The sequence below is a fragment of the Xenia sp. Carnegie-2017 genome, unplaced genomic scaffold, assembly GCF_021976095.1.
Source record: "Xenia sp. Carnegie-2017 unplaced genomic scaffold, XeniaSp_v1 HiC_scaffold_19, whole genome shotgun sequence".
Taxonomy (NCBI): Eukaryota; Metazoa; Cnidaria; class Anthozoa; order Malacalcyonacea; family Xeniidae; genus Xenia; species Xenia sp. Carnegie-2017.
Window position 1 is genome coordinate 835,582 of NW_025813481.1, and position 23,278 is coordinate 858,859.

The 23,278-nt window shown below is 35.2% G+C and overlaps 1 protein-coding gene across 1 annotated transcript; it reads right to left on the reverse strand.

Moving 5' to 3' along the window:
• Positions 1-294: 294 nt before the first annotated feature.
• Positions 295-23,278, reverse strand: LOC124438721 (uncharacterized protein C1orf112 homolog). The gene is made up of 35 exons (XM_046988919.1): positions 23,068-23,278; positions 22,907-22,946; positions 22,732-22,820; positions 22,279-22,398; positions 21,374-21,514; positions 20,549-20,635; positions 19,230-19,311; positions 19,005-19,089; positions 18,495-18,537; positions 16,515-16,607; positions 15,699-15,773; positions 15,249-15,316; positions 14,337-14,427; positions 12,925-12,994; positions 12,159-12,233; positions 11,944-11,987; positions 10,876-10,927; positions 10,385-10,448; positions 9,441-9,522; positions 8,370-8,452; positions 8,076-8,127; positions 6,568-6,660; positions 6,188-6,286; positions 5,995-6,075; positions 5,295-5,432; positions 4,192-4,272; positions 4,014-4,118; positions 3,577-3,678; positions 3,266-3,343; positions 2,984-3,022; positions 2,832-2,879; positions 1,980-2,054; positions 1,743-1,790; positions 1,094-1,219; positions 295-650 (listed from the first exon to the last, which is right to left on the reverse strand). The coding sequence occupies exons 1-35, from the start codon at positions 23,149-23,151 to the stop codon at positions 546-548; spliced, it is 2,838 nt and encodes a 945-aa protein (XP_046844875.1). The 5' UTR covers positions 23,152-23,278; the 3' UTR covers positions 295-545.

Below are 23,278 nucleotides of genomic sequence, written 5' to 3' on the forward strand. Positions count from 1 at the left end.
ACTGTATCTTACAGGAATCTATTCATGAATGTCAGGAACGTGTCTGCTAATAACGCAAGTGATTATGCAAATGTTTTCTATAATTGGCTTTGTCCGAGAGTTCCATGAACTAAAACTGATGTTTCATGTTTCAGTTACCATTTTAAATCTGTAAAAATTATTCGTGGACTTCACCTATGATACTACAACGATCAATTAAATGTTACTTATAAGGATGAACACTATAGCTGGGCATTCAAAGTCAATCCAAAGTTACGATTACCACCTATGGTTCAGCACTCGTAAACAAGATGAAACTTTGCAAATGAAATGTTTATTATAGGACGAACAAAAATGCCCAACGAAAGACGGCCGTCAAATGAGAAGGCACTATAGCTGGGCATTCAAAGTCATTCCAAAGTTACAATTACCACCTATGGTTCAGCACTTGTATATCAAATGAAATGTTTTTCATGCTGCAGAGCGATCATCGCACAAGCAATAATGAACACATTGATTTCTGAATATTTTTTTCTTTTTGCTTCCATTGGGCACGGGTTAATTTTTCAGCTTGCCCAATTCGTATCTTTCATCTTCACGCTTACATGTCTTGGAGGTAATTTTAGTTTACTTATTAGAAGACAGCAATTTCCACATTGAAAACATGCTACCTATAAAGCAAAGGAATATATAGACCAACATTCGTAAACTATAGTCAATAGAATAAAGAGATTGTATTGGCTCATGTTGTTCCCGTCATTAGTAATCAACACAAGTGTAAGTAATTAAATGACTATTTTAGAGAGATACTTTTATGTAATCACAGCAATACTTTTTATAGTTCCTAGCACTTTTCCTTTACTGGAAATTAAGCGTATGGTGAAGAAACGAGAACAGGCTGGCAGATGGCTCGAAGGATATATCTCATACAGTCAAAGATATTTACAAAATGAAATTTCAAACTATGGGATACTGTAAAGCATCCAACATGTGGACAATGTTTCGAATGCAATATCGTAAAATTCTTCTAAGGCCAAAATTAGCATAAATTGTGTGTAAAAAATAAGTGACAAATGAGCAATTATCGATCGAAATCGCAAATCTCGTCCATTACTTTTTTCATTGATTTCAACTTTAGTACACTTTCTGGAGGCCATTGGGAAGTGCGGTTGTAAAGATCCTGAATAACAGTCAAGTGTCTTGATATTTCCATTAAACTTGTCGACAGAACTACATCATCCTGAGAAAAAAAGAAAACAGAAAATCATACCGGAAATCTAATTAACTTCAACGTCCTGCTGTCAGAAACTATAAGTATTCGCGATTGCCTTATATTTAAGATGAAAACACGTAGAAAGTTTTTATTTTCATACTTAACCATTAACATTGTTATTTCTCGAGAATACATTGCAATCATAGTTAAACATGACTATGATTCAATTCTTTCTACAAAAGTGTATAACTAAAATAAATACGAAATTATAACTGGAAAGGCAAATCTGGAGGCAAAGTCCCGCATTTTAGCTTGCCATCGTAATGAAATTTCTTTCGGTCATGGGTTGAAAGACAGGGACTAGTTCAACTGCTTCCAAAAACTTTCAGAGAAAGGTAACGCTCCAGTTCAATAAGATCAGTTCAACAAGATCGCCAAGTCAATTATTTATAAAAGCGACATTTTTGTCTCATGCAAAGAATCAGTTCTTACTATCATCCCACACAACGGCAGTATGTTGTGTGCCGACATCTTTCTTAGCATTGCATACCTCTTTTGAGAGTTTCATATGTTCCAACTTGTTTCTTTTGGAGTTCAGCTATTAAATTCACGACAGGACGATTTGAATATAAGTATACTTAATACCTAATGACAATTGTCTTAAATAAAAATTTATTTTTAGTATATTTATTGGTGCTTACGGGCGATCTGTAATCACAAAACAACGATCTAATTTCGTAGAAAATGAATCTTATTTTCCAAAAATATATACATTAGTAAAACCTACTTCAACTTCACGTTCGCTACGTTTTCGTTTTTCATGTTGGTCTTGGTGTGCAGCTGTTGCTTTGTCGGGCATAATCTATTAAAGTCGAGTATTGTTTATCAAAAATATATATTCTGAAAATTATATCACACACCAACGACGACCAGACAACAGAAAAACAGCTACGTAAGATGAAGATACTAGAATGGAGTATAAAAGGCTCAAGTTTCAACTTTCGATCACTCCTGATAAAGACAAAAGACTGGAGAATACAAGAACTCAAGTTTCAACATCCGATTATTTCTGCTGAAGACACTAAGACTGGAGTATATAAGAACTCAAGTTTCAGCATCAGATCACATCTGATGAAGACACTAGACTGGAGTATATACGAACTCTAGTTTCAACATCAAATCACTCCTGATGAAGACACTAGACTGGAGTATATAAGTACTCAAGTTTCAACATCAGATCACTCCTGATGAAGACACTAGATTGGAGTATATAAATACTCAAATTTCAGCATCAGATCACTCTTGATGAAGACACTCGACTGGAGTATATAAAAACTCAAGGTTCAGCATCAGATCACTTCTAATGAAGACACTAGATTGGAGTATATAAATACTCAAATTTCAACCTCAGATCCCTTCTGATGAAGACGCTAAATGAATTATTCATCAGATCACTCTTAATGAATACTCTACAATGAAGTTTAAACATCCGATAATTTCGGATGCAGACACTTGACAGCAAAAAAGGACTAAAACGTAGACTATGAATAACCCAGTTTGTACACAAGAAAGAAAATTTCAAAATACGACCTTAAAGAACGTAATCATAAAAGAAAAAAACACCATCATTTTGTTATACCTCATCGCTCCTCTGTAACGTTGCTTGCTTTTGCAGCACATTAAGCAACTACAAACGATGCAGAAGAAATACATGTTCATGTCGGAAACACGCACGAAGCGAAGTCAGATATGTTCGATTCATCAAAAAAACTTCATTAATCAAAAACTTACCATTAATTCTGGTTTGGACTGATCTTGCCCGTGAGGTATCTAAGAAAAACAAAAACATATATTTTAGACGGAAATTGCGAAAGTTAGAAAAAGCAAAATGTTTGAAATAAGCATTTTTGAAGCTATTCATGAAATTCCTACAATGGAGACATATGCAATAAACAATAAGTAATGTAATAAACAATGAAAATATTCTTTCAAACGACAGCAAACCAAAAGCTAAAAAATACACAAAGCTTTAGACCATAGTTGATGTAATAGTTCTCAGAAAAACACACGTACTGCACAAATAAATTTTTGAAAATCTTCCTTCATCGCATCTGGTAGACATTGTTCAAGGATCGATGTACAAGGAGTGATCTTGAAAAAAAAACGAGCTTCGTAAATATAAGAAAAACATAGTGAAATTATACACATGACGTCCGCATTAAAAGTTGAGAAGAAATGGATAGCAAATTAAAAAAGGAAATTTTGTGTATAGAATTAGAATAAGCCAACCGACTGCCGAAAAAGAAAATCGTTTAACGAAATTGGAGAGTCAACTTGAAGGTGAATTTACAGGGAAAAATGATAACGAACACAAACGAAGATACCTCGGCAAACTGTTTAAGAGCAGTAAAGGCCTCATTTTGCACCAACCAATTTTTTGATGAAACCAAAACACGGAAAGTCTTCGATATTAACAACGATTCATTCTGAAAAAAGAGATATCACCAAAAAAAAGCTAATGAAGTACAGCCTGTAAAAATACATCAAAAAAATTTTGTCAAAAGCATTCTTCCCTCACCAAAAAAAAAACACACACACACACAAGAATCTCTAATCAAAATATTTTTTGGAAATCTCTATCTCAATTAAATAGGTGTCTTGTATTACCAACGAGGGAAACCTCTTGGAATAATTTCCACTAGACATTTCATCAACTTTACAACTATTCCTCGAGCCTTATTTCCAATGGAATTGCAGCAGATTTGGAAACTCGGAATGAACAAGGATGAATTTAAAAAACATACTATCTTTTTTAGTTAACCTGCCCCAATGAAAGATGTCCACACTTGGCCAAAAGTGATGCGAAATATACAATAAAAACGTCGTCATTTGCTTCTTCAATCTTCCTGAAGACTGTACTCAGAATCTTGAACAACAGACGCAAATCAAATCTGGTATCGCATGTAAAAAGTCGTTACGTGCAAAAGATGGCTGTGTACCTCTTCGGCATGTTGTGATTGAACACGCGGTAATATTGAGCCAAGTATACAAATGAAACTCGCCCAACAATTCTCTGAAATCTAAAATATGCGATCATTTTCATCAACAGGGTTGATTAGAACGATAAAAGTATAAAATCGTAAGGTTTTACACAACAACAATTTGTAATTAAGGTTTTTCACTAATTCACGTTTAGTGTTAAAAATAATTCATGTTAAAGGCTGTAGTCCAGTCGATGACTGGGGGGGCTCATCTTCACATCTGCATGTTATAATCTTTATAATCCGTGAATAACAATGTATTTCAAAGGAACTTATTAGTGCGTAACATGCACATATGAATGATTGCCTCCCCCCCCCAATCATCGATATGACTACAGCTTTAATGTTTGCGCAAATTGTTATTCTGTACTGAGCCTGGATAGTTTTGAAAAAAAATGTTACAACTCAAGCGAGCACTATTTTCAGAACTACCAATAGGTTATAATTTTTATTCGCAAAACAAATACGCTTTTCGAGACATTAAAGAACCATAAGACATTTAAAATGAACGACAAATTTCTTCAAAGCCAACATGTTTCGGTATACTTTATGCTATTAAAGAATCTTTGTCAACCACAATGCAACGCGCGCCTCTTGGTTGTTTATATTCGTGATGAATATGATAATTCGTTCCATCACACGATGATCTTTCTCTTACGTAGACTCTTCGCACAACTTCGACACTAGTCAAAAGCGTGTGTTTCCAAATATCAAGTATTTATTTAAATATCAAGTTTTGGTCGTCTTCTTTTAGGCATGTTTTCAATCGTTGAGCTTGCCATAGTTTTGATTTGTCATTTGCCCGCCCAAACAATACGTTTAAGAAAAATATCACTAGCAAGCTACCAAAAATACTGTTTTGATCCAAAAACGACAAAAATTTTCGTACATCCACAAAAGATGCATAGAACATCCACGGAGGATTACAAACTGATACAAAGTTTATATATTTATTTAGCCAAGAAAATGGCCACGAAGATCATTTGAGCGCGCGTTGCATTGTAGTTGACAATGATTCAATTAACAGTCGACTGAAAATGGCTAAGTCACATACAGTATACCTCTCTAGGCGCAGAAACAAAATATTCGTCGAACAAACGTTTCATCACATGGATCAAATTTGATTCTACATTGCTCGGCAAATTTTCAAAGTTTTTGGAATGAGTAATAATGTTTTTGATGCATTGAAGACTCTTCTCCTGCAAAATAAAAGAAAATATATACATACAACCGTGTTCCTCATCAGCATTACCTTAAATGAATTTATTTTTTACAAATAATTATATGGAAAAGGGAAGCATGCTGGGGATCTAAAGGAGACTGGGGCTAGATAGGGTCATGCTGCAGTCAGAGTGAATTGAAACGTAAAGAAATTGACTTCTGACTTTCTGATACTTCTGACTTTCTGATAAAATGATAGCAATGTAAAGCTGCGCAAAGATTGTAAAGTAAACAATGATTCAAAATAAACGATTGAGAACACTTAGCAAGCACATTGGTTGAAAATTGGTCGTTGTACAACTCACTCTGGGAGAATATTGAATCTAGGAGTTTTTATAATAACAGTAAGACTAGATTTAAACTAGAATTGGCTGCAAATTATTCATTTTACAAAAAACTCTAGAACGATATCGAATTCAGGAATTTTTAATATAAAAGTGAAACATGATAGCTTGCAGCTTAGTAATGAAGTGAAAAGTTCACAAAAAAAATTCAACTCCATTACATGATTCCTTCAGAAAAAAACTGTGAAAATTTTACCAAGTGAATATTTTGAAGATCTTGATTGTCCATACATTGCGCCAAAGTCTTAGTGGAAGTACACAACATAGCCTGTACTGCCTAAAGTTAAGAGAAGCAGCGAATACGTCAACGAAAACTGTCCTTGCAAGTTAGAAAACTCACAAATTTCCATGAATATAGTAATTTTCCTCATGCCTACAGGTATAGATACCTGTATCTGTAATGGCTTTGATATTTTATAAATAGGTAAGGTGGACCACACTGGAAAATATTCTTTGGATTGCATCGGGTACTCTTTCAGCAGCATTTCCTACAGAGACAGCAATATAGAAAGCACGAAGATAAAACATTGTTTGTTGCTAAACACATTGACTAGCCAAGTTTTTCATTTCCGAAAAGTTATCTTTGACGTTGATAAGTATTAAAAACCTTTTCTAGCCGACAACCTCAAAAAATGAATAATAAAGCACACTTCAAAAAACATCATATTGTAAACTCAAGACTCGAGTTATAACAGCAAGAGACAAGATTTAAAGCAAATATTTCGACTTTATTACAAAGTTATTAGCAAGCTAAGTAGATAAATATTACCTGATGATGTTGGGCGACTAGAGGCAGAAGTCTTCCGACTAAAATGGATAGTCTGTTTTTATGAAACTCACTCCTCCAAGATACTGTGGACAGCTGAAAATATATAAAAACATGTTCATTGCTTTAAATGAAGTACATTCTAAGAACCGCGAGAGACTAACGCGTGTATTCTAAAAGCTCACTTACACTCATTGAGTGCGACTGGGAAATCATAAACCCACCAATCAATGCTCATTGAGTGCGACTAGAAAATCATAAACCCACCAATCAATGCTCATTGAGTGCGACTAGGAAATCATAAACCCACCAATCAATGCTCATTGAGTGCGACTAGGAAATCATAAACCCACCAATCAATGCTCATTGAGTGCGACTAGGAAATCACAAACCCACCAATCAATGCTCATTGAGTGCGACTAGGAAATCAAAAACCCACCAATCAGTGGTAAACTCTTTTTTTTATTGATACAAAAATTTTGCTAAAATATTTGAAATATAGCAAGCAGTAAAGTGAAAATGTCATTTTTGAATAATTTCAGATGATTTTGAGGCATCACTCAGTAAGAGTGAGAGTGAGCTTTTGGAATATGGTCACAAAACTTGAACGACAGCTTTGACACGAGATAATTTCAACATGGCTTTTTATCACATGCAAACGACTTTGTCATTTTCTTCAGATTAACCCATTACTGAACTTCGCTGTCAGATGCTGTTACATGGTCTAAGGGCGTTAAGGTTAAACAAATTACGTCAATCAAATACATGGCCTCACGATTGGGTAAGAATTTGGGAGAAGCATTTAAAATTCTATATAACATTGAGCCGATCGCTATCGGCGGCATAAAATTAATACCAGATCACCAAACACAATCCAAAATTGTAATAAGCTCTAAACTAGCTAAAAAGTAATGATGATTGCACGCATAAAGTATTCCTAGATTTTTATTTCCACTTTAGATAACACAATGTTTTTATATACAAAGGAAGTATTCGTCTTTTACAGTTTTTTTCACACTTTCACCTGAAAATTAACCTTTTCATAAAGTATTCCTAGATTTTTATTTCACATTTTCCCATTTTCACCTAAAAATTAACCTTTTCATAAAGTATTCCTAGATTTTTTACGTCACACTTTCCCATTTTCGCCTAAAAATTAACCTTTTCATAAAGTATTCCAGGATTTTTATTTTTAGATAAGAAATTGTTTTTTTACATAAGAAGTAAGTATTCTTCTTTTACAGTTTTTTTTCACATTTGCATCTGAAAATCAACCTCTTCTTTTCTTATACATACACATATGGTTGTTGGAGTTTTTGTTTTTAGGATCCAGATTGAAATGTTATCGTGTCTAAATATTTGTAAACGATAACACCAATAATACAACGGTTGGCAGACGAAAAATCGTGCAGATCGTATTTTGCGATCGTTTAGTTAAAAGAAAGCTTTGTAAATGTACAAATTGGCTGGATTCCTTTGCATAAAAAATTAAAGTTTAAATATGTACAAACCCAAAGAATAAACAGCTTCACGTGGTTGTAACAAAGCTCAGCAGTCATCCATCTATACAAAGATAATACATCATCCACTGAACAGTCCATCAGAGTGCGATGATGAATGGTAATCTTTTTCTACGCTCTATGAGTTGCATAATTCCCCCCCCCCCTCCTTTATCTCTGCGTGGGAAGTGTAGACTCCCCATCACAGCGTTAGTTGTTGATTACCTCTCTGCGTAAAGAAGGTGGATTTCCCTTCTAAGGTAAAAAAATTGTATCACGATAACAAAAATTGCATGGTTGTACAACCTTGCCATGAAGCACCAAACATCAGCAGCAATGGATGAACTGACAATACCACCATGAAACAGTTTTTTCAAAAGAACCCTTTCCTAAATACATTGTCGAGGTTTTATAAGTCAATATATATAACTATAAATTTCAACATAAGATCTAGTTTATATAGCTCTCTATTCTCTCAATGAGCTCTACTACGTATATTATTCCAACGAACGTACGTCCTGTTCTAAAGTGCAAGAATCACAATTACACTTGTATTAAAGACTAGGTGTAAACAAAAAGAAAAATACACAAAAGGAAACAAACGTAAATACGAATAACTTGTTGGTAACTCGTAAGAAACTCGTTCGTAACAAGACAGAACTTGTTTGGTAACTCGTAAGAAACTTGTTGGTAACTCGCCGTTGTCTACCTTTTTGCATACTTTTTAGCACGAAGATTGCACAACTTTCTTTCTATCCTTTTGTCCACCTTTAAAGTGCACCTAACCTCTGATATCTTTCATAATGAATTCGATAAAATGAAAACTTATAACAATGACAGTGAAAGCATTGTTTGAGAAGGCTATAAAATCTTGACGCTAGGTCTTGTGAAAATGCCACAATTTTGGCTAAGAACGAAGTACTGGCATTTGGAGTCTGGTACCTAAAATATGACGTAAATTCCGGACAAAATCACAATCCTATCTATCTGCCGCTATTTTTTCTTGCTCCAAATTGGAAAGCATACCCGAAAGGAGTATGGTATATGGTTGCAGTATCATTAGAATGGTTCGGTAAAATAATGTCATTTTTATTTGGCAAGTGTTGTCCGGAATTAACGTCAAAGTACTCATGCGGTCATTTACCAAATATGACCTGTGTCACACAAGGCAGGGTTTTTCATCCAATTCATATAATTCTTTCACGAATATTATCCTACGTCTACAGCTTATCAAATTCGTTAAAGAAAAACATCGGGGTTAGGTGCACTTTAAGTCAACAGCTTGTATCTCTTCCTGATCTTCTACTTACCACGATGTGAAATTGTTGATAAGGAATAGCTAATATTGATGCTGATAGACAATGATCTTCTACTTACCACGATGTGAAATTGTTGATAAGGAATAGCCGATATTGATGCTGATAGACGTGCAACGACGTATTCATAAAAACTGATCATCCTATAAACACAAAATATAAAATAAAACACAATCTGAAAAAAAATACATTGTGTAAACTCGAATTAAGTCAACCAAGATAATTTTAAACTGTAATATTTCTGTTTTATATCACAATCGTTCTGTCTGATGACAGTCAAAGTAGTACACGTGCTCTCTTCAAGGACACAAACATGTTTTATATCACAATCGTTCTGTCTGATGACGATCAAAGTAGTACACGTGCTCTCTTCAAGGACACAAACATGTTTTATATCACAATCGTTCTGTCTGATGACGATCAAAGTAGTACACGTGCTCTCTTCAAGGACACAAACATAAAAATTATTTTAAAAATAGTAAATAGCATGGTAAAGAATGGTGAAAGTAATAACGTAATATTTCTTATAAGAACTGTTTCAAACCATAACACTAACCCAACAATTTTATTATTTTTGACCATTCTCCATGGTGTTTGATATTTTTAAAACAATTTTTAGACTTGTCACCACGACAAAATCTTTTATTTGCTATACAAATATAGAGAAACTCTGCTACATAATACACGTAAAAATCTTGACAAAATCTTTATTTTACTATACAAATATAGAGAAACTCTGCTACAGAATACACGTGAAAATCTTGACAAAATCTTGCAAAATCTTGACAAGATCTTGCCTAATATGTTGCAACAGCTTGCAAAAGTAAAATCTTGCAAGATGATGAGAAGATATTGCCTAAAATCTTGCAACATCTTGCAAGCGTAAAATTTGGAAGATATTGATAAAATCTTGCCTAATATCTTCCAAAATCTTGCATGAGTAAGATCTTAGCAAAATCTTGACAAAATCTTGTTATACAATATAATACACTTCAATAAGCATACCTCTGCGCTTTTCCATTCGACATTGTTCCAGGCAGAAGTAAAGGAAGCGAGACTTCAACAAAACCTAATAATTAAATACAAAAATATGGAAAGTATAACTGAAGTGTTCGCCACTTAACATGCATGAAATATAAATGAAAAAATTTAAACTTCGTGTATTTTGCGAAAAAGCGACATAATAAGTGAACGGCAAAACAAACTTGATAAATATTCGAGCAGGGAAGGCAGTGAACGATCGGACTTTGGAAAACTCTTTTGTAAAAGTCTGCTTTGTGATAACTATTTGCCTTCTTGCGACGATCTTGTTTCAAAAATAAGATAAGGTTGTCAGTTGAAAACTCACCGCACTAGTATTGTTGAAACTACATGTACGTACTTCATTATATCCCTATAGTATTTGTTTTCAAATGTTAAGTGAAATATGATTGACTCGGTTTTGCAGCAAGTTCATGTTTTGTCGTGTGAAATTGCATTCAGTTTTAGGTACTTACAGAGATCACACGAAGTTAACAGGGCTTCGTAAATGGAAACACGTGACTCCGCCTACGAAGAACAATGCATGGTGTTTCAATAAAGGCTTAACATAAAAAATACTTGTTGGTCTAGTTACACATAACAGTACACGTACGTATAATGCCGAACAGGACATATTAAATAGTTTAACTTCAAGCCAGGAATGCTTAAACTAACACAGAAAAGTTCTCATTAAACTAACACAGGAAGTTTCCACGAACGTTTACAGAGGAAAGTTCCTACTAAAACAGAAAGCTCCTATGTACCAACACAGCAAAGTTTTACCTAACAAACGCAAGTTTCCACTATCAGGAAAGTTCCTATTAACACAGAAAGCTCCTGTGTACCAACACAGCAAAGTTTTATCTAACACACGCAAGTTTTCACTATCAGGAAAGTTCCTACTAACACAGAAAGCTCCTATGTACCAACACAGCAAAGTTTTACCTAACAAACGCAAGTTTCAACTATCAGGAAAGTTCCTACTAACACAGAAAGCTCCTGTGTACCAACACAGCATAGTTTTACCTAACAAACGCAAGTTTCCACTATCAGGAAAGTTCCTACTAACACAGAAAGCTCCTATGTACCAACACAGCATAGTTTTACCTAACACACGCAAGTTTTCACTATAAGGAAAGTTCCTACTAACACAGAAAGCTCCTATGTATCAACACAGCAAAGTTTTACCTAACACACGCAAGTTTTCACTATCAGGAAAGTTCCTACTAACACAGAAAGCTCCTATGTACCAACACAGCATAGTTTTACCTAACACACGCAAGTTTTCACTATCAGGAAAGTTCCTACTAGCACAGGAAAGCTCCTATGTACCAACACAGCATAGTTTTACCTAGCACACGCAGGTTTTCACTATCAGGAAAGTTCCTACTAGCACAGGAAAGCTCCCCCTAAACTAAAACTGGAAAGTTTCCTTCAGAGCAGGAGATCTGGCTAGAACAAAAAAGTTTTCACAAACGGCAAATGGTTTAGTGAAATGATAGATTCAGCGAGTTCTCTTTTAAATTAGAATTCCATACGATTACCTGATGATCATTTTCTGGTTCCAACCAATACAACAGCATTTCATCTGAAAAAGAAGCGTTCGCTCAATTAATACACGTGTACGATCTGTATATTTTCAAGACAAATGGCCATGTACTGTAGTGTCGTTTTAATCGAAAGGCCAACCGCTATCCTAGAAAAAAGATGCTAAAAGCGTAGAAACTCGCAAGCGTTCTACTTAAATACAATATTTCACCTGATATTATGGGCAACATCACAGCAATATTTGTCAAAGTGTAGCAACGAGGAAAACCATTTTCTAAAAATTCATCTATAAAAAGTTTTGAAAATCAAATCACGGCGGTATGAGAAAGGTAAGGGAATGCACAAATTAAACACAGCGGCTTAATGAAGTTTTTCGTAATCGAGGTGTTAAGATACGCTTCTTTGTGACATGCATACACATGTATACACTGGTTATATGAATACACATGGATACACATGGTACAAATGGATACAGTAGCTACATGAATATACATGGGTACACATGGATACACTGGCTGCATGAATACACTTCTCGTCTTGTCTTGATGCATATTTTGCAATCTCAAGATGTCATGCTTCTTCGGAATTTGTTTTATACTATATTTCTTTAAATTATCGGCTGGTCATGATTTCTGGCTACATGAATATACATGGGGATACACATGGATACACTGCATGGCTACATGAACACACATAGATTCACAGGCTACATAAATACACATACTAATTAAGTCAATCCCCTCATCAAATTTTGGACACCCCTTGTGTCAATGTTAAGTGTGAAGTTTTAGTGTGCGATTGCAATTGACAGCACATTTCTTCAGTAAATTTCCCCATGCATGGTGTAACATAGCAACTCGTGTACATTGACGGAAAAATAGTTTCACAGAATAAAAACATTGACAAGTGGGGTCTCAATGACCTTATAGCCTTATTCTATATAAACACATCACAGAGGTATTGATAGTGGAACAAACCTGGATAAAAACGAGTTAGCAAGTCAGCAAATTTCTTGTCGTCCACTAAAATTCTGAGAAATGGTTCAACCTGTGACGTGTAAGTATTAAAAAATATAAAATCCAAGAAATAATGCCAACATGACATTCATAAGCGCTTGTGTGATTTACAGCAAAAGAGACAAATCCCTCGTTGCTCTACGTAAGTAAAATAATAATTTATATAATGTTCAACATGCAGTTCAAGACATGAAGTTATCTATAGTTATCCAATATTTCCATAGCTGGTGGCGGTTGCAATAAGGCCAGATAGCGCTATCCACTGTATAGCAAACTTTTTCGTACGTTTAAAAAATCTCTTAAAAAGGAGAAAATAAACTATTTGAACTGAGCAATCTCTGAAATAAAATAGTGCTTCCACGATTACAAAGTTTCATTATCGCAACGAAAATATAACCATCTTTTTCTTACATTTGAAAATTTCACTATCCAATCGATAGCGATATCGAGGCTTCGTGCAATCCGCCCCAGGTGTAAATCTGCAGGCTGGCTGCGCAACGGACTACCACTGGTATAATAATAGTTTAGACAAGACACCTATCAGGCGTTCACTCGGGTTTCTGGAGAGCAGTGTTCGATTATATTTGCGTAATATAATATTCCTCAAATATCAAAACGAAATTCGCGGCAATGCAATATTGTCACACTTACATGTGCCAATATCGTCACGTTACTAAATTTTTGGTCAAAAAGTCATATTTTTTTCAATTTAGGAATTTTCGTCTAAAACTACTACGTTGACCAATAAAAACAAATTAAAAATTGTTTAATATATTATATGCTGGAAAAAAAGTTTGACTGTTTTTAATATTATATTAATTCTTTTCTCTGTTTCTCAAAAGTCCCAAAAATGACTTCGGCATAAAAGTTAGTAACACCACAGAATAAGAATATACAGAAGAGTCACTCATGTCGGAACCTTTGATATTTTTGTCCTCGCGCATGGTGGCCGCAATTATTCCAGCCAGATGATTAGGGGTTTTGACTTTTACCAAACCTATAAAATGATCCGAAGTCATTTCTTAACTAAAAATACACTTGAATTCATTTTTAAGTATTGAGGTGATGTAATTTTAATGGTTGGAAACAAGTGAGAAATCTTAATCATCTGGCTGGAATAATGGCCGACATGAGGACACGTTGTACACCTGAGTGACCCTTCTGTATAATCATTATTCTGTGGTAACACGATATATTATGCGATTAGAAACAATCACGCATGAAACGATACAAGAAAGATTTTCATCGGTTCAAGGACTTCGTGTAAGTGACGCATGCTTTTTGCAATCTAGCAAAATGACAGCAAAATCAAAACGAATTTGGGATTAGTCACGGTAGCACAAGTAATAATGCTAAGCAGCAGATAAACATACCATGACAATAAGTGATCGGCAGACATCGAGAGTAGCACGTGGAACAGATCTCTGTGTTTCTTGACAGGAGCTGGCATTGAAACAGGATACGCTGAAATGAATTTTCAAGACAGTTAGTAAACAATCACATAGTTCTTAAGGAAAAACTTAAAACATGTCACGACCTTTTATTAATCAGTAAATGTTTACGAGAAACTAACCACTGCTCACTGACATAAAATGGCTGTAGCTAAGTTAAATAGAAGTGAAATGGGGGGTTTGGAATAAGACAAGAATAGCAACCGCTGGGGACATTAATGGATAAATAGAGCCAAAGAGTTCAGTGGGATGCAGAAACTGAGGGAAATATAGACACTAAGATGGCAAAGACTCCAACACTCTCAAAGAAGAGAGAACGGTCAAATAAGAGAAAAGAAGTCAGATTGAAGACAGAAGATAGACAAGAAAAAAAAGATGGAAAAATTGGTCATTTGCCCACGGGTGGAGCGTACTACTCTCGGAGATTTCGCATGAAGACTACCCAGTACCCAAATATCTCGGGTGGAGTGTATTACTGTCGGAGATTTCGCATGAAGACTACCCAGTACCCAAATATCTCGGGTGGAGTGTACTACTCTCGGAGATTTCGCATGAAGACTACCCAGTACCCAAATATCTCGGGTGGAGTGTACTACTCTCGGAGATTTCGCATGAAGACTACCCAGTACCCAAATATCTCTGTTGGAGTGTACTACTCTCGGAGATTTCGCATGAAGATTACCCAGTACCCAAATAATCATATGAGCCGTTACATTGATACGAAGAATGAACTGACACAAAACATTAACACCGAGGCAAGTCAAATACTTTTTGTTGTTTTTTTTGAAGAAGAAATTCACATAAAGAGGAATGCATTCATATACATGTACATACTTGATGATTGAAAATATAAGTGCAATGACAGACTTCATCGTTGAAGGTAAAATATAATCTTGAAAAGCCTACAACAACAAATACATTAAATCACTGATCTAAACAACTGTGCTCAAATACGGTGGTTTTGGACATTCGAATTATTTCCAGATTTCTAAATTTCTAAGATAAAGCAATTTCTTTCGTAGAGCTTCGAAATTCAAAACGTACTCTAAAATGCCGCCAAATCCTATCGTAAAAACACAGGATCACATGTAAACTTATCAATTGGTTACATACTAGCCTAATTCAAGGGTTAGATGTAAACTTACAAATTGGTTACATACTAGCCTAATTGAAGGGTTACATGCTAGCCTAATCGATTGGTTGCATTACTAATCCAACTATTTTTGGCAAAATTTCACGAGGATATTTTAAAGGTGCATCGATCAATTTTACTTCTTTCTTTACCTGGACAAAGCTCATCAAAAGCTTGATCAAAAATTTTAAAAGTTTTGTTTGTTTCAATCTCGGCGATTCGTTCTGCTAAAAGAAATTATTGAAAAATCTGTACAATGCAGTGCATTATAAAAAACTCATCACGTGATCAATAAAACAATAACATAGTCAGCCCGCAAGTCATGCTATGTAAATTTCGGCGCATACCATCATTCGTGTCTTTAGAAATCTCTTGTTGTTGTTTTCATTAAGAGAACAGAGAAAATTGCATACAGCAAAACTAAATATACAGGCTGGCAACGCCAATGCAGGAAAAAACGTACGTGAAAACGCTTTTAACTATAAATACAACTGGAAGATTAGCTTCAGCCAATATTTAAATCCAGAAATCAAACTAGTCCCAATCTTTCCATTCGCGGCCCAAAGAAAATTCATTAACGACGATAAGCTAGAATGCGGATTCGATCTCCGACACGCATGTCTGGAGGTAAAATTTGCCATCAAGCAAGTACACGATGAATGTTTATATAGAGGTAGCACTCCAGTTATATATAGTTCAATGTGCAAACGTTGATAACCATTGAACTAAAATACATGGAACGCTGTCTGAAGCAATTAATTGAAGCCAAATCTTACACCCAGACACGCGTGTGTAGTCTTTCGAGATTCTCTCGCGAGTGAAAATTCATTGAACTACACACGCATGTCTGGGTGTAAAATTTGACTTCAAAAAATTATTAGGCTTTACTATTACAGTTAGCGCTCCATGTATTTTAGTTCAATGTTGAAAACAGAAGAGCCTTAAATACACAAGTATAAAGTACGAACCAACGATTCAGACGATGGAGAAACGTCGATGTTTTGTAAACTCTGTATCTTGCTCTCGATTGCACTACACATTTTTAAGACTACCGTTTCACTCTGAAAGGACAAACGTTTCCTAGTCGTAAAAAAATCAAATTGCGCATATGTACTTTACTTTGTTCTCCTAGTTTACGACAAAACTTTGTGCTTTGTAATTCTACTAAGCATTATAAAACATAGAATGCTTTTCAATGCAGAGTGTACAATTGAAATTACTTTCTCCCAAGCTGTCAACACGAGCCCGCGGTATATACTGAAGGAGAAACGATCTTCAGACAACTGAATAAAATCACTACTTCAGCCATAAAAATTACAATACTGCATTTTGCTATAACTGAAGTTGTTGCAACTGATATAGTTAAAGTTATGTTTCTCTATCAAGTAAGAGTACAGAGAAGATGTTCAAGTGAGAGTACAGAGAAGATGTTCAAGTGAGAGTACAGAGAAGATGTTTAAGTAAGAGTACAGAGAAGATGTTCAAGTGAGAGTACAGAGAAGATGTTCAAGTAAGAGTACAGAGAAGATGTTCAAGTGAGAGTACAGAGAAGATGTTCAAGTGAGAGTACAGAGAAGATGTTCAAGAGAGTACAGAGAAGATGTTCAAGAGAGTACAGAGAAGATGTTCAAGTGAGAGTACAAGAGTTCAAGGAGAGTACAGAGAAGATGTTCAAGAGAGGAGAGTAGATGTTCAAGAGAGTACAGAGAAGATGTTTAAGAGAGTAGAAAGGAAGTACAGAGAAGATGTTCAAGTAAGAGTACAGAGAAGAGAGAGTACAGAGAAGATGGTGAGAGTACAGAGAAGATGTTAGAGAGTACAGAGAAGATGTTCAAGTGAGAGAGAAGATGTTCAAGGAGAGTACAGAGAAGATGTTCAAGGAGAGTACAGAGAAGATGTTCAGAGAGTAAAGAGTACAGAAGATGTTCAGAGAGTGAGATGGGAGAGTACAGAGAAGATGTTCAAGTGAGAGTACAGAGAAGATGTTCAAGTACAGAGAAGATGTTCAAGTGAGAGTACAGAGAAGATGTCAAGTGAGAGTACAGAGAAGATGTTCAAAGAGTACAGAGAAGATGTTCAAAGAGTACAGAGAAGATGAAAGAGTACAGAGAAGATGTTAAGAGTACAGAGAAGATGTTCAAGAGAGAGAGAAGATGTTCAAGAGTCAGAGTAAGAGAAGAGAAGATGAAGTGACAGAGAAGATGTTCAAGGAGAGTACAGAGAAGATTAAAGAGAGTACAGAGAAGATGTTTACAGAGAAGATGTTCGAGAGTACAGAGAAGATGTTCAAGGAGTTACAGAGAAGATGTTCAAGTGAGAGTACAGAGAAGATGTTCAAAGAGTACAGAGAAGATGTTCAAGTGAGAGTACAGAGAAGAAAAGAGTACAGAGAAGATGAGAGAGTACAGAGAAGATGTTCAAGTGAGAGTACAGAGAAGATGTTCAAGTGAGAGTACAGAGAAGATTCAAGAGAGTACAGAGAAGTTAAGAAGATGTTCAAGTGAGAGTAGTACAGAGAAGATGTTCAAGTGAGAGTACAGAGAAGATGGGGAGAGTACAGAGAAGATGTTTAAGAGAGTACAGAGAAGATGTTCAAGTGAGAGTACAGAGAAGATGTTCAAGTAGAGAGAGAAGTTTAAGTGAGAGTACAGAGAAGATGTTCAAGGAGAGTACAGAGAAGATGTTCAAGAGTACAGAGAAGATGTTCAAGAGAGTACAGAGAAGATGTTCAAGTGAGAGTACAGAGAAGATGTTCAAGTGAGAGTACAGAGAAAATGTTCAAGTAAGAGTACAGAGATGCTTGAGTGAGAGTACAGAGAAGATGTTCAAGTGAGAGTACAGAGAAGATGTTCAAGTGAGAGTACAGAGAAGATGTTCAAATGAATCTGTGAATCGTTTCAACTTCTTATCGTTCATGTAAACAGACACTTATTCTCTACGTCTTGTACCTCCAAGTTATTTTTAACAGCTTCTTTGTTCTTCACGGCAAGTCTAAAGAAAAAAAGCGCTGCTATCAACGAAACATTTGGTCTACTCTTCACTCTCTCCTCTATGGAGGGAGTTCGTATTATACTTAGTAAATACGTATATTTTGAGAAACGTTGTCGTGTGTTCTGCCGAAGTTTTTACAAAGCAGTTTGGTCTTTTTATAACATATATAAGTAAAAGTTTCAATCCAATGACAAACAGAGTCATCAAAATGTGACAAGACAAGGTAAAAAAAAAAACACTGAAAAAAATCTTCACGAAAAAGTTGGGCAATGAAAAGCAACTCTTTAAAATGCACAACAGGCAAAAATTGACCCTCTAAAAACTAAAACAAGTAAATAAAAGCGTGAAATTGCTGAGTTTGAGTAAACATCGAGTGGTGAAGAATAATTGGAATATGCGTTTGTTTTGAACCTTCCATTCAGGAAATTTTGAAAGGCAAGCGACACCTTATTGTTAACAATGCTTACTTAATCAAATACTTCCACAAGCTGGGTGACATATTTCCGTCAAATCTTTCAGTGACATCACAGAGATCCAACAAATTTTCATGAACTATAAATAGAAAACACAGATCATTTTAGAAAATTTGTTTACCACCAACATCACAAGAAAATGAAAAAAGTTTCAACACCAATCAACATGACTGAACAACTTTATGCAAAAATTCTTAAAAATTGGCTATCTTATAGTACCTGACATAATGACTTTTAAATCATCCTCGGAATTTATGCTGTTGACAGCTTCCACGTTTGAACATAAGAACTCCAGTAACATCTAAATACGTAGATACGTGGAATAACAACATGTGTGCGTGGAGTGTAGTTGTGCAACACAGTAGTCTATAGAAAACTGAATCATTCCTGTAACATCGTAGTTGTGCAACACAGTAGTCTATAGAAAACTGAATCATTCCTGTAACATCGTAGTTGTGCAACACAGTCATCTATAGAAAACTTAATCATTCCTGTAACATCGTAGTTGTGCAACACAGTTATCTTTAGAAAACTTAATCATTCCTGTAACATCGTAGTTGTGCAACACAGTAGTCTATAGAAAACTGAATCATTCCTGTAACATCGTAGTTGTGCAACACAGTCATCTATAGAAAACTTAATCATTCCTGTAACATCGTAGTTGTGCAACACAGTCATCTATAGAAAACTTAATCATTCCTGTAACATCGTAGTTGTGCAACACAGTCATCTATAGAAAACTTAATCATTCCTGTAACATCGTAGTTGTGCAACACAGTAGTCTATAGAAAACTTAATCATTCCTGTAACATCGTAGTTGTGCAACACAGTAGTCTATAGAAAACTTAATCATTCCTGTAACATCGTAGTTGTGCAACACAGTTATCTATAGAAAACTTAATCATTCCTGTAACATCGTAGTTGTGCAACACAGTTATCTATAGAAAACTTAATCATTCCTGTAACATCGGAATTGGCATATACAGTAATATATAGAAAAGTGAATCATTCCTAACACAAATGATTTTAGTTCAACTAAAACTCGATAATTTATCAAGTTTCCATTGTTCGTTTTATTGCAATCAATCAAAGTTTAAAGCAGACTTAAATGGAGAACAGTGAAAATGGGTGAGACAATTCATAAAAAAATGCAAATCGGTAAAAGACAATTCGCATGTTTTATTAAATGCACCCCATTAAAGGTCAAAACTGCATGAACACTCTTCGTTACAGCTTTGAAGTTGGGTACTTCGGCATTGCTAAAAGTAGTCATTTATTATGAGTTTAACATCAGACAAATTTATACGAAAAATGACCTAGGATAAAACACAACCCTAAAGGTCATCATTGTCATTTTACCCAAGCCGAACCTCAACGGTTGGGCATTTTCTAAAATCACACAACGAATTAAAAAGCCTTAGCGATTCATCACTCAAATCTGCAGTCGAGCGTCAAGCTACAGCTTCACACAGTAGAACCTATACGAATCAAAACAAGTGGTGAATGTATAAGACAAATACGAGTTCTTGCAGTTTTACCTTCTGTAAATCAAAAGACTTCTTGAAAACTAATGAAAGATCTTGGGATACTTCACCAAAAATACTTCCATACAAAGCTTCACTTCTCTAGAGGAAGTGAAATTGCAACGTTATCGCTAAAGTGATAAGATATCGTATGGTGCAATTTGAAATAAATAGTCCAACAGTTCTTATGATAATGCCAAGAGCAAGCACATAATCGAATCAGAAACAATAGTGGTTTTTGGATGAAGTGCGTCACAGTTGAAGACCATGCACCATGCAGTGCGTGAGAAGGGATCTTTAAGATCAGATATAAGGATCACAAGGGATCTCTAAGTTCATGCATTTTGTTTGAGGGGATCTTGAAAAAAGTGTCGTGTGTGAAAGGAATCTTTAAGACCATGCAGCAAGTTGGAAAAGATCTTGAATATATTGGGGTGGTATGAGGGTGGTTAAGGTTGGTACAAGGATTGTTACGGGGTAGTATGAGGATGGTTAAGGGTGGTATGAGGATGGTTATGGGGGGGGTATGAAGGTGGTTAGGGGTTGATATGAAGGTGGTTAGGGGTTAATATGAGGGTGGTTAGGGAGTGTAATGCTGGTGGTTATGGGTGATATTAGTGTTGTTAGGGGGTGGTGTGCAGGTGGTTAAAGGTGGATGATGGTTGTTAGGGGTGGTATGAACTCCCAAAGAAGTGGTATTTGCAATGATCATTAGAAGGAAATGATTTCCAGTTCACAGATTGTGTAAATTGAATAGTAAAAGCAGAAGAGTAAATGATCAAAGCAAGAAATAACGTAGATGATCAATCATAAAAGATTCATTAGATGCACATAACAAACCTGACAATGGGAAAAAGTTGATTTTATGACCATCAACAAAGGTAATGGTAATGAACTGACTTCAGAAATCCTGATGCATTGAAACTTCTCACCAACACATCTTACACATGATTCTAGGCATTCCAGGAATTGTAGTACCACCTTTAAAATAACAACAATACAACATGTGCGCTGATAAGTCTACAACTCAGATTGCATTAGCCTGTGCAAACTGATCTGAGCTAAGTCAATAAAATCCATCAAAGAGAATTTGCTAATCAGTCATAAATATATGTAAGAGGAAACATTATCACATTCTGCATTATTTTATAAAAGAAATAGACAATGTTTTTCATACTGGCACTGGCGTATGTAAACCTCATAGATGTTTTTGAGAACTCTAAACCAAATGCAAGTCCTCAACCTTAGGTCGCAAGCTGGTACCTATGCTCTCAAGTTCTTCTCAGTTTGCATAAGCCTGTGCAAACACAGTACATAAACATTTTTTATTTCATTTTGTAAAAATATTCCAACAATTTGACATCCTTTGATCTAACATTAAAACTAAGACAAAAATTAATATAACATCAAAATAAAAATCCAAAACAAATTTTGCCTTAAAGAATGAGTATAGCTCTAAATCCTTTATTAAAATTACATTAAAGTGGTTATTCCCATCCACAACTGCGCTAAGAAAACGGTTAGTGAGATTGCAAATCCTTCTTAATTTGAAAACCCAATACATTTTTAAACATTTGCATAAGACAAGCACAACTTGCTGAAGCCCCATGCCTCAAAAATTAAATATCACTGAAAAAACTTGTATTGCACAAACACACACACTCCTCCAAGTCTCCAACCTTTAGTTGTTGTTCAAGACATACAATTTAATGTGGTACAAAATAAACTAAAAAACACAAGCCTACCAGAAGAAGATTGTGCAAATTTTCCTTCTGAAACGTGACTGATATTGCTTCATCACCACTGTTTTTCAGACAAACTGTCTCCTCAATTTCAGTCAGGAGTTTCTCCACATAAGCAGGAAGCTATGATGAAGAAAAGTTCAGTGTCAAATATACAGTACATACCAAACTGGAAAGTTTGTAAATGGCGCATCCAAGATTTGAAATTTGCATGCATAAAGGCCTAGTTTTGTCAAAATTGCATATGCAAGATCTTGGTTGCGCTCTACAACTTGCCATACATAGATTTGATTGCAATAGACAGGTGTGTCTAAAATAACAGTGATTATATTTAAGTATGGTGCATTGATATGATTCTTATTTAATGGTACAATCTGTGATGTGTACTATGATATATACAAAAGATTACGTTTAATCAAAGGATGAGTTAGCCAAAATACTACTTTTTCTGCTTACTTCTGGAAAGATGTGATTGAGAAAATCCTCTTCAAGCGTAACCAAAGATATTTTGGGGAAAATTTCATTGCAGAGACATAGCAGAATATCTACAGTAAAAGCAGCAAAAACATATCGTTTACAATGACGGCAATTTAGAATAACTTTTCCGTCTTTTCGCTCAAGCTTCCCGTACCAAGTTTTTCTTGATGTTTCGTAGTTTCTTTAAAGGATGTCTACATTTTGTTCAAGAAAACCTCTATTTATAAATCAGTTCATTCGTTTCACACCAAATAACCGTAAAGAAACATAGCCAAGAAATAACTACACAGAAAGAAACTTGGCAAAAAAGGATACGACAGCTTTTAAAATCACTTCTTGGAGGTCGCCATCAGCTTGCATCCATGCTGGTGGAATTGTATTTTGTCGAGTTGCCGTCATTATATTTCTCCGTTAAAAATACAAGCATAATGTTAATATGGAAATCTTTTTTACGTTGTAGTACAATAATTTGTTTGTAATGCAAACAAACAAAGTAGAAATATCTGAAATCTTCGTCGCTTCGTCT